The 12,617-nt window shown below is 40.1% G+C and overlaps 1 protein-coding gene across 4 annotated transcripts in view; it reads right to left on the bottom strand.

Annotated features, from left to right (window-relative positions):
- Window positions 1-271: 271 nt before the first annotated feature.
- ZFPM2 (zinc finger protein, FOG family member 2) overlaps window positions 272-12,617 on the bottom strand; it is a 325,601-nt gene continuing 313,255 nt past the window's right edge. For all 4 annotated transcript variants that reach the window (XM_075495111.1, XM_075495110.1, XM_075495112.1 and 1 more), the window contains 3 exons: window positions 11,581-11,787; window positions 6,940-7,164; window positions 272-3,761 (listed from right to left, as the gene is read on the bottom strand). In XM_075495111.1, the coding sequence (XP_075351226.1) occupies window positions 1,270-3,761; window positions 6,940-7,164; window positions 11,581-11,787 (2,924 nt within the window). In that variant the 3' untranslated portion in view covers window positions 272-1,269. The remainder of the gene's footprint in view (window positions 3,762-6,939; window positions 7,165-11,580; window positions 11,788-12,617) is intronic.

Raw genomic sequence — 12,617 nt, 5'->3', positions numbered from 1 at the left:
GAGCTCCAATAAAGGGAACCGCCTTCCTGGTGTCAGACCTTCACATTTTAAGCTGTAGTTCACTAGGTTGTCTTAGACTTAGTTGTATTAGTGACCTGCCAGCAAGGACTCCCTCGAAGAGGAGGCATCCTTTGTACTCATTTTCTCTTTGAACCCTTTGCTTCCATTGAAGAGGGGGCAATGTTAACCTGTTCCTAAGAGCTTCTTTACAGTTTGTGAGCAATAAATCCTTCTTGAAAAACAAAATAAAACAAATTAAAAGAAATTACTGCCAAACATCTCCAATGATCTGGAATTTTATTCCATCCATATACATGCATAGTAACAACATTTGTTGAGAAATTATTTCTATCAGAAGTAGAACATTATCTTTGTGATCACCAGTTGCAGTATTGCTACTCTTATATTTAAATATATCTTATATATGAATTAGATTCATAATTGCAGCATTGAGTTTAGGGTTTTGTTTTAGACTGTGCCTTTCAAAAGATAAAACTGATTGATATGACCTCATTACTTACAATACTGCTTCCAGTAATTTTGTTCATTCTTTATAAAGTATTGCATTTAACAGCAAAGGTTTAAAAATTGAGACAGAGATGCATCAGCGAAAGAAAATACAAGTACTATACAAGAAAAAAATTGCCATCTTCATTTAACGTACGTTTCAGATTAAGAAAGTGGACAGAAACATACTGCTACATACAAATGCAAAGCCTAATGACTAAGGTACTGTATCTGCTAAAATATAAAGTGCAAACTGAGCCCAATTGTTCAAAAAATTGAAATTTTAAGGCGAACTTTACAGCATAGTTGAAACTTCTTTGCAAGTTATATTTTAGCATATACACATATCTGCAACAGCATATAAGAAAAAAAATCAGGATACACAAGTGCTTTTGAAGCTATTTCTAAAATGCTTTTCTGTATTGTTTGTGACTATTTTCTTTAAAATCTACTATACAGTGCAAACCATATGTGCTACACAATAACTATACAATAACATTACAAATGACTTTAATATAAAGTTTTTAAATAAAAAATAACATAACTACAGCTATGAATACTGCTGGTAAAATAAATTAATATTTTTGAAAATGGCACCAATAATACACTTTACTAATGGACTGTAATGAAATTACACCTTTAAGTCTTCAACTCAGCAATAGTGAAATCTCCTGATTGTCCAGATGTAATTCAAACAGCTTTCTTTAGACTGTATGGAACAATATGCTAAACACAGGTACCAAAGGTGACCGACCAATTGTTTCATTTGACATGTTCTGCTGCATGTGACGAGCAATAAAACTTCTTATGAGTTATAAAGTTTGAAAGATTGTTGAACTGGATGTCACACAGTCGGCAATACTTTCCACTGGTTGGGGCCTGGGTAGAACCATTCACGCCTTTAGCTATACTAGACAACTGTTCCTCTGCTGTAGGAATTGCTGGAGAGACATTTTCATTTGCAGTTAAGGGATTCTCAGAGAGCCAAGAAGGAGACTTGTGCCCATCTTCATGTGGAGGATTCTGGGAAATGTTCTCTTGCTGTGGGTTTGTGGCAGGTCTTTCCTCCTGTTTTAGTCCCCCATTAACTATTACCATGCCTCGGTTTTTCGGCAATAGTGGAAGAGACTCTTTCTTCTGCACAGCACATCCATTCGAAGGCGCCTGGCCTTTAGGAGATTCACTTTCTGTATTTGTGCTTTGATCTAAATCAGTATTATGAATGACAAGAGAACCAGAAATATAATCACTTGGCTTTATTCCATAATATGGAGAAAGCTGATCTGCTCCTTTAGCTTTCTTTATTGCTCCAGGGTAAAGGCATTGTGGAAGAAACAAATGTTTGTTTTCTTCTTTTGTAGCAATAAGCTGGGCCGCTTCACTAAAGACTTTTAGTCCTTGAAGTGTTGCTAAGTGTGTGGAAAATAAGTTTCCGTTAGGAGAGGACTGTTTTGAGTTTCCGTTTTTCTCACATTTGATTATGCTTCTTTCGTAACTGACATCTGGGCTGTTTCTTTCACTTTCGGGGTTTTGAAATACCTTACTGTCGAGCTGTCCCAGGTCGTTACGCTGATGGGCAGTGACAGGGCAAAAATTCTGCTTGTGAGCCAGGTAGTTCTCTACCTTGTTAAAACTGATCTTGCATACTGTGCACTCATGGTAGTCCAGCAGCCTTTTGGGAGAAGTGGATGTCCTCTCTGACGGGGGTAAGCATTTTTTACTGAGATCTATTGGCACATCCATCTCCAAGCAAGACACAGTGGAGTGGGGAGTATCACACTTTGAAACTGGAACGCACTTGTTAATAGACAGTGATGTTTCCAGATGCTTCGAGACTATTCCTGGAAAGATATCACATCGTGGATGGTAACATTCTCCAAGGCCTTCTGTTGACTCTTGAGTAGATGTACAAGGGTTGCCAAGATTAGCCACTTCTAGAAATCTCTGTTGAACTAGTGGTGGCCTTTGCTCTTGCTCTGGTAGGCACATCTCATACATCTTCCTTCGCTTCCGCGTACGCATTGTTCTCTGCATAGCAGGCACTTTGTTGGAAGCGGACCTCTTCAGTGGGGGATCGTGGCGAGTGGCACAGTAATACTGCTTGTGGACCATGTACGTTTCATGTCTGCTGAAAGTAATATTACAAGCTTCACACGTGGTCTTGTTAGGATCACTCTCCCCTTCTACTAAAGGAGCATTGGGATTCTTCACATCAGAAGTTTTTCCATTTATCTTCTCATCGCCGTTGCTTGCAGCTGACAACTTCTTAGATTGTGCTGTAAAGTCTTTTTCATGACTTTTATTGTTTGGCCCAATCAAATCTAAAACATTGGAAGAGTTTATGCACGATGTCTGCAGAAGTTGATTATCTGGATCTGATGTGTGAGGAGCTGCATTCAGGATGTTTAAAGAGCTTTGACCGTTACTGGGACTTACAGCGTCTGGTATTTTTTCTGGAACACTGGAAAAATCTGGTGACTTTGCCATCTGCTGCCATCGGCTGCTGCAGTAATGCTTTTTGTGTACCAAGTAGTTGTCCAAATTATTGAATGTTATGTTACACTCAAAACATGTAGCCCCTTTGGGCATCAAAGGACTGTAAATTACAGGCGGATAATTGCTACTTCCATGCCTCAGTCTTCTATGGACCAGTTCAGACATTTTGGCTAATATCTCTGAAGCCTGAGGAACCACAGTGATGTCCTGGGGAAAAGCAAACTGGGAAAGAAAAGGTCCCATTGGGAAAGAAGGACCAATATTAGGCTGAACTGGCGATGAAGCAAGTCTTGGACTAGATGGTTCAGATTTTATTTTAGTGTATGAAAAACTCTGCTTATTTGTTGCAGGCTGTGTTTCTGGCCTCTGGTTTGGAAGGAAAAGTGGAGCCTTTTTTTCACATTTATCAAGCTCTGTATCAGAACTTGCATCTTTAGTCTGCATGGTCTTTTGGCTCTGGGGAACATCATTTCTGCTCAACAAGTCCATTGCTGGCTGTAAACCTTCTTCGTTTCTACTTGGAGAGTGTTCAATGTCACTTTCTCTCTGAATCTTGTTGCCAGAGACATGTAACTCTTGGTGCTGCAGTAGCTCCCTCTGAGTTTGGAAGCCAAAATGGCAGTGATTGCATCTAAAGGCAGCTTGAGTAAGATGCGAGAACAGGTGCTGATGAAAGTTAATCACTGAGTCTGCAGTGTAAGTACAAACTGTGCATTTCAGACTAGCACCGGGCGGGAGAAATTCTTCCATTTTGACTCCTATAGAAAAGACAAGTAAAATACAAAATAAAGTGACCATTTTGCCCTTCATGTACACTGGAAAATCAGTTGCACAGAAGGTACAAACACAGAACAATTAGTTTTCTTCTGATGCGATGCTATTAGTCACCCTGAAAATACTTGAATTGGTTCAGAATTTCTTTCCTCAAACTGCTAGAGGATATTCCCAGACTTCTGCTCTGCGTTGGAGACCCTTAGTATCTGCATGCATTCAGCAGAGATGAAGGGAAAGAAAGAACAAGGGAAAGGATAAAAATAGAGTGGACTAAATCAAAAGGTCTTAGAAATTACAGTCTTAGCTAAGGGAGACATAATGCACCCCATACACAATCACTGGATATTTTGAAAGCACAGAAAGCACATCAAGGTCAAGAGGTTCAAGGTTATGATGTGGCTTGAGATACAGCCCTCAAACTCAGAGTGCCTGAAAGTCACAGACAGAACAGAAGTAGCACTTTGAGCATTATTGATGCTCAGCTCCTTCCTTGCATGAGTTGGCTGTAGTGTGGGAACAGGATACAGAACTATCCTCGTCAGAAAGGACGGATGAGTTGTGTTCATTGTGAAGGGAGAGGGGAGGAGTAAGACATGGCTTCACCAACATTTTACCTTCCACATATAATGGCCGTAGGCAGCTACTGCTGTAATACAACATCTTTTCCTCAAGAAATCATAGCTTTCCCTATCAAGAACAGTACATTCAAAGCCATCTTACAAACAAATTGTTTCATGGTATTTAGAAACTGAAAATGCTTAGAAAGAGACAAGGCCAAATCTCTCTCCTGCAACAACACAGATTTGGATTATTTGTTAGACAATAAAAACTGAAACTGGTAGGGATGGTATTTGGAATCTAAAATGGCTATTTGTTCTATCTACACACACAAACACATACACCGTGCCTTGGCCAGGTAAACTAGGTTCGTGGTAGTTGGACAATATAAAGCTGTAAGAATATTGTGGCTCCATCTGTGGGAAGTCATTCTGTCGGACCTGGAGGTCCTCCCTTCTCCCCTAGCATCGGTGACTCCCACAGTTGTGAGCAACACTCAGAATGTGAACTACTGTGGGCCTCAGAGGCCAGAAGGGAGATGAGGAGATACACAGCACGTTAATCAGTGCTTGTTCCCCGTCAGGCACTTTTTCAGGAGGGCACACCAAGCTTTAGCTCCTCTGCTGCCATGAGATGGTGTTTCATATGCTTCCACATCATGTGATATGGTGGAGTGTCTCTACAGACTTTGCATTTCAGTCGGGGCTCCATGCTCCTGTGGTGTTGGTCTGCTACAGCCCCCAGTGGGAACTGTAACAGAAGCTGAAGCAAACACAGCACTAGCTTACAGGGCATTTGGAAGAAGAATGTTTCATTCCTATTGCAGAAGCTGTTATAACTTGTGATAATCTGTATAGAAAAATAAAGATTGACAGCATCTGAAAGAGAGCTAGAATGATTAACTGACTGGTTTATGACTAAAAAGGAAGAGAAGACCCGACTTTTAGCCTCTGATCTAAGAAATACCTAAAGATTCTCACTGGAAATTCAGCAGGATCTCAGATCTATGTCTTTCAAGGAACACAGATGCTTATCCCTAGACTGCAAGAAGACATGGCCACTCACAGCTCTTGGCTGAAAGCCCTCTCGACACCTAAGCCAACGGTATGTCACTAAATGCAAAGAGCCAAAGCAACCCTTTTACACAATGGCTAAGATTTCAGAATTTTCCTCTGCTTGGGGTGAAATGAAGTTGTTATCTTCCAAGAATACCTGGTTTTAATTACTAGGCTGTAAGACATGCTGGGCTGCATTCACCTGCTCTTGTTGAAGCTGTTCCTAGTGTTCCGCTGGTTCACTGAACAGTGAAATATTTGCTAGGCAAGAGACAGAAAATGGCAATAGCCTGTTATTCAAAGTTAAGATCTGGAAGCACAAAAAGATCTGACCTCTAAATGAATGGCTAAGTGTTGCCTGTGTTGTCTAAATAAGGAAGTTTCTCACTCAGCACTCTTCTAGTCCTGTTCTGGGAGACACCAAACTCCTCCAAGGCAACATGATGCCTTCTAGATTTGTAATTGCTGCCCAAGTATCAGAGGAACATTTTTCACTTCCCCAAGTCCACACAGTAGACTCGCACTCCCCCAAGAGTTTTTACACTGCAGCCGAATAAGGCTTTCTTCTGTGAATAAAGCACACATTAGTGTCCTGTAGACTCTGTCCATTTAACAGGAGGATCAGGAACTCCTGTAGGGCCCTTGCCTCTTTCCAGACACAGCTCTGTACACTAGACAGCCAACACACCCATACCTGACACCGCAGTCTTTCTTATTTGTAGGTTTTCTCTGCTACTGAAAACTCCAATGCAGAATGTTCTGCAAACTCCTAACTTGTGTTTCCAGACCTAAGTCAAAACAAATTCAAACAGCACACTCAAAGGACCTTCAGGGAGGGAGATAAGATTCCTGCTGAGTTCCAGATTTTTAATCTCAGGAATTTTGTAATCCCACTTTCCATATATCTATTATTATAATTTTAACAACATGGACAAAGAAAATACTATCCCTGTTTTATATTTATAAGGAGGGAAAAGAATATTTGTATGAAACAAGAAGTTTTTATGAAACAAATGTCCTGGGAAAAGCACAGGGAGTTCCAGACCCTGCTCCTTAAAGCCTCCTGCCTAAGAAGCCTACCCTAGGACCCCACGATCTTATTTCAGAAGGACTTGCTCTCTGGTGTATTTCTCTGCTGAGCATCAAAACAGGGTAGGTAGAGATTGTAGTGTAGCAGACTCACGTTTGGTGGATGGAATCCTGAAGTAATGGATTGAATCTCTCAGAGACCAAGCAGCGGCAGTCTAACTGTGCCTGGATTCCTGAGCATACCTTCACTAGTAAAGAAATGCTGCCTGTATGCGTGTATATACACATTAAGAGAGCGACAGCATTCAAATGAGGATTAGTAGATAAGAGAAATGACACTGGTTACCTGCGAGAGGTGCTTGGTGTAGAACACAGGTCAGAAACTGTTGACATTTTGGTAGTATCTACACCCAATGCTTGCATATATTTGGAGAGACATTGATCCACTGAATGTCTACAGTGAGTAATTCTTCAAATAGCTAAATCTAGACGATGATACAGGAAAATACATGGTACTTACCACTGTGAGAATTTAGGTGCATTTCCAGAGCTCTTGCGTTAGAAAAACTTTTGGTGCACTGCGGAAAGGGGCAGACACTGGATATCTGCTGAGCACTATCTTCATTCTCCTCTGACAGCTGAGGCCCCTCTCTTTGCCTCCCACTGCAGTAGTACATGAGATGGGCCTGCAGGTTCCGCTCACTTCGATACCAAATGCCACAGGATTTGCAAGGGAATATGTCCTCTACAAGCAAATATAACCAGGTGCAGGTTAGCCACGGTGCACTCAGTGCCACCCAATTAACACAGCTGGATGAATTCCCCTCACTTCCCCATTAAACGCATGCTTATTTAATAAAATATGGAAAACAGAGCCACAGTTTTATTAAAATGTCACTTTCAGGTGAGAGACTCAATGTGGGAGACAGTTGTTTCTTTCAAAACGAGATTTTAAAAATAGTTACTAAAAAAAAAACAGCTAGAAGTTTGTGGCATGTAATTATTTACAAAATGAAATGAAATTAATTTTTTCTTGTGAATATGCAGTACTAATTCAATAACTAAGTTGTATGTCCAATACATCACTACTCAATAGGTGACATCTTTCAATGGTGCTTTTTCTTCTGTGTGCAGAAGTCTTTCCAGCATTGGGCCTTAGAATTTTTGAGCGCTAATTGCAGATCATTCTGAAGAAGGTATATTTTCAGAATGCTTATGCAGTTATTGCTGTAAAATCCTGTTGCTCTGATATCCAGGAGGCCAGACTAGATTACATTTCCTTAAGATCCTACAGCGTTGAATCTAATATTATACTAAGCATCATGTTTATTTCCTGGGTTCCTGTTGTTACTAATATTAAAAGTGAAAATTTCTAATGTACTTTTTGTCCTCTTGTTTTTGGTAAATTGCTACTGTTCCATTTTTCACTATGCAAAAGGGATATTTGCTAAGAATAGTGCAATTTTTCATTGTCTTCTATCCCAAAGTGTCAGCATCCTCTCTGAGGGGAAGACAATGCAGAGGTTGCACAGAGTGCTTCCCAGCAGCAGAGGGAGTAGAAATTTTGATCATGTACCGAAGGCTACATACTTTACTCATGTGAAGAGTAATAATGAATACTGTGTATTTACACAAAGCAGACAGATATTTGGTTGTTAATATCCTGTCAGGATACCCACACAGTACATGTTGTGTATCTGTCTCAGAAGGACAAAAGACCTGTTTGATCTTTCTGAAAGCTGAACTTGTTATCCTATCAGTAAGAACAAGGAAGAAATCCCAGCCCTTTAGGGTACATCTACACTAGTAAATTAAACAGTGACATGGTCCAGACTAGAGCACTGAACTTCGTGTTTCTATTGTCAAATTACGAGAACGGTCCCTTCCACATGTTTGGCTTAAGTCAATTAACACCTTCTCCATTCCTGCACACAGTTCAGGAGTTACCACGGGCCTAGGATCATTCCCTGCAACTGGTTTGGTCACTTCTTGCCTGGTTTTGAGACTAAGAGAGGATAAAATTAGGAGTGCAGCAAGACTATGCCAGCTGACCTCAGGGTCAGAGAATGGGCAATTGCAGTCAACATCAAAACACATCTTGGTCAACATCAAAACTCCCACTGACTTCAGAATACAAAAACCTGCTAGTGATCATAATTAACTTAGTCTTGAAGAATGGTTGGCTGCTCTGAAAATATGGCCTGTGTAGCTGATGATGTAATTCATCATCATTCATGACAATTTATGTTTAATTTAAAATATTGATGTGTATAGGACAACTGCTCTGTTCCAATTCCTTTGGGTGAACAAAGTTGAAGACTCCAACCCATTGAAATGGATGAGTTTTTTATTTGTTAAATGTCTACAAATGCAGCCAAAATGTACATTGCTTAGTTTGCTTCTCTGACTGCATTGCTAATGCTTGTCTATTTTTCTGCTCATGAATTTGCATAAAATATTTTCATCCGTACCGGTTTCTATTTTTCCATTTGCCACTGAATAATTGTGCATGAATTTAACACACAAACACTTAATGGAGCAGTTAGTATTCCAGTATATAACACTATTAAAACATTACTGATACAGCTTGCATCATTTGAAATGCCCATCTCATGTGAAAGCTGACATTTCAGCATTTGTTTTTGGCTTCAAATGGTTTAAAAAAGTTGAACTGTTGAGGTTTCCAGAGAAGAGAAAGTCCAAAAGTAGTAATAGGAAATTCTGATATGGGCAACGTCCTATTTCAATTCATTTGATTACATTCTGTCACAGAATTGAACTTTCTGATTATCTTAATGAATTTGACTTCCAGCCATCTTTATTTCCTATGGGCTAGATGGCCTGGACAGTCTGTAGCTCCAGTTATGCATGGTGAATATTTGACTCCCATTACGTGCCGTGCAGAGGAAATGCATTTGAGGAGTTTTGTACCGTTAGAGGATGCAATACCAGGGAGAACAATCTAGAGGGATGGGATCTGAAACTATTAGTCCCCTAAAGCAATGCAAAATAGATAAAGGCCACTTGAGGTTAATGTTTTAATTCTTTGAAAGCAAAATATTTTTATTTGCTTCAATGGATAGTTTCCAAATATTTCAATGGATCAATTCAGGAAATGAAACATTCAAGTTCAAGCTGAATGAGCTAAAGGTGATATTCTAATTTTGATGTTTCAAATATAAAATGTTAGGAAACATAAAAAAACCCCAACCCTACACCACTTAATTTTTCTAGAAACCGAATTTTTTTCAGAGATCTAGCAAAAGAATGGTTAAGAGATGTCTCACTACAAATCTAGAGGTGCATTCACCGTATTACTAGACCCACATCTGGCTTGAGACTTTACTGAAGAAACTGAATTTCACCAGCTCAAAAATGAAACATGGAAACAGCCCTGCCTGGTCAGAGGCAGAGTCAGAACTGGGGTGGAAAGGTCTGGACAGTGAGACTTGCTCCTTTGCCAGCCTCCTGGAGTTAAGAGTACACAGGTTACTCTGAGTTGCCGTTAAGCCTGTATAGCAAGAGCTGATGATGCACCCTAAACGTAGAGTCCTCTTAGCAGCAGAAGTAGCAATGATCAGTGCAAAAGGCAGTGCTGGCAGCAAAGGTGTTTCCACAAATTTGATGCTGTAGAAATCTGACTACTTTGCCAAAGCCTAGAGTTGGCCTCCTGTAGATTTGCACAAAAATACACCCTCAGCTGAAACAAGCTGTGAAGGAGTCGTTGCCTTTAGGCTAGGTAACTCCCTCCCTGGCGGCTCCCTTGCAGCTGTTGGCTATAAACACTGGTCTGCCCTACCTGTGGTAGCTTGGGGGTCCATTTTAGGGGCCCCTGATACTTTCTTTTGGAAAGGTCCTGTACAGTGCAAATTGCTGGTTCTGTGAGCAGATATGTCAGCTCACAGCAGCCACACTGCGAGGGTAAAAATGAATGTGCTTAGCTAAAGGGCTTGAGGTTGCCACCAACTCACTCTCTGGAAGGGAGGGCTTGGATGACTTAGACGTTTTAAGGTTTGTATTTTAAAACAGACTAATAATAAATGGGTAGCTATCGAGACTGTTTACCCAGAAAATAAGCAATTACAAAAAAAAGAAAAGGAAAAAGATGGAATGAAAGGTATTAATCACAGATATTTTAACTAGTCCTGTCTGAAGAGCTTGAAGATAGTGTCACTGTTCAAGATACAGTGCTATTCAGTGTGAGCCCGAGTGGCAGATCATGGGCCTATGTGTGCACTCACACCTGAAATACTGTGTTCAGTAGTTCACTGTATCCAATTACAATGCTTACAAACCACGGGAAGCATGGGGAAGTGCTCCAGCACGGGGTCTAAATGGACAGGCTTACAAAGTACTGAGAACTAAGAATGTGCAATAAGTCTAAGACATGACTGGTGAAAATCATGGTAACAGCTAACATATTTGAAAAGTACCTAGAGAGGAGGATGAGGAAATAGGGCTGTATAAAGGTAAAAAGCAGTAATAAGAAAAAGCTAAAGAAATGAAATTTAATACGCAGAACATTCAAGCTGAATTGTCCCAGTTCAGGAACTGACTTATGTACTCATGTCCCTCCTCTCTAAGGACAGCGCTTAATTACATGTTGTATTTTGTCCGTGATAGGGTCTACTGATGTCCAGAGGATGTAAAAACATTCTTGGGTAGCCACATTGACTGGAGATACTACAATAAATCAGGGCTACTATAAAGCGTGATCTCCCCTGCATTTTGAAACAGCTACTGAAGAGATGTGTACTTTCTTTCCATCGAGTATCATGAATTATTACCAGAAGCTGCAGCTGTAAGCAACAAGCTTACTTGAGCAGCAGAGGCTGGACTTTTGTGAGCCAACAGGCCTATCTTATCTACTTTTTAAAGTTTCTGATCCTATTGCCTCTGGGAGCAGATCACAGAACCTCCAGACGAGGGCAGGTCGGGTACTCTGGGTGAAGCTCTTGCAGAGCCCAGCTGCCAGACTGCTCTTCTTCCTCCTTTTATGTCTGCGAGTTCATCTGAGATGATGGGGAAACAAAAGCAGGCTTGGAGCTGTGGGTTTTAAGTCGTGTGGTTTCTGTGGTCTGAATTCACTATTAGCTCTTCATATGTGCCTTAAAGTACTGCTGTTTTAAAAAAACGCCAGAGAATAGTATTCATCACTTACTGTTCACAATAGCCGTAGGCAAAATAGATGCCATTGCAGCTTGTTGAGGGAGCAATTGTATTGAGTCCAGCAGGCGTGCAGGATACATCCCTTCTGTGAGAGTCATCTGACTAGCAGCTTGCAGCCTTGAGTCAAAATCTACAACAAAGGCAATCAGCTCTTCACCCTCTGAGATGGCCTTGGTTGTGGTACACCAAAGCTGCCCTCCTACAGGAAACATAAAAGCAGAAAGATTTAATTGACGATATCAGATTCCAGAACTTAAAACATCAGGGCCGTATCTTCACACTCTTTTTAAAATTTTGATGGTTTGTTCAAGGTAAAAAGGCAAATAATTTTCACTTTTACCGTCTTCCTTCTATCAACATAGGACATTTCAGTACATAAGAATAGCAGTTTGGGAATACTTCTCCTAATTATTTGCAGCATGAATATTCATTTTAATTTTTCATTTTGTCTCCTAATGAAAATTAAGATATAGGTGAAAATATTTCCTATGGCACTTTTCTAATCATTACTTTTCACGAAACTTCCTGTATATTTTTTCATAACTCCAAGTTTGTTTTCTTTTGAATGCCAAATCACAGCACAATAAAACCAAACAGCTGCAAGAAAGAAATCAGATTTCCTCTGAAGGGCGTTCTTCCCCTCCCTTATGTTTGCCACCCTCTTTCTCTAAAAATCTTCCCTTATGTAATATTCTTCGTAACATGACTGCTTTATCTCTGCTTACACTGACTGAACTTCCTGAAAAGAAGATATGCCAAAGATCTGTTTCATAAAGGCTTATTCAAATAAAGGTTTGTTTAAAAGGGGGGGGGAGGTGGAAGAACTTTCATCAAACAGTAAGATACACTATAGCTCTGTGCTGCAAATGTCACGTGTAGTGCATTAAAAAGAAAATTAACTATGCGAGTACATCTACTAATGTATTTGAATGCGATAGTGAATGCTCATTTATTTAACATGTTTAGACAGGCAAAGCACTTATATTGTGTTATCTACACTCTCAGGCCTAGATACATATCCAATACAGT

The sequence above is a fragment of the Mycteria americana genome, chromosome 2 (genome assembly GCF_035582795.1).
Source record: "Mycteria americana isolate JAX WOST 10 ecotype Jacksonville Zoo and Gardens chromosome 2, USCA_MyAme_1.0, whole genome shotgun sequence".
NCBI classification, from domain to species: domain Eukaryota; kingdom Metazoa; phylum Chordata; class Aves; order Ciconiiformes; family Ciconiidae; genus Mycteria; species Mycteria americana.
The sequence above is the reverse complement of the archived record's forward strand: the minus strand, read 5'-3'. Positions and strand labels throughout refer to the sequence as shown.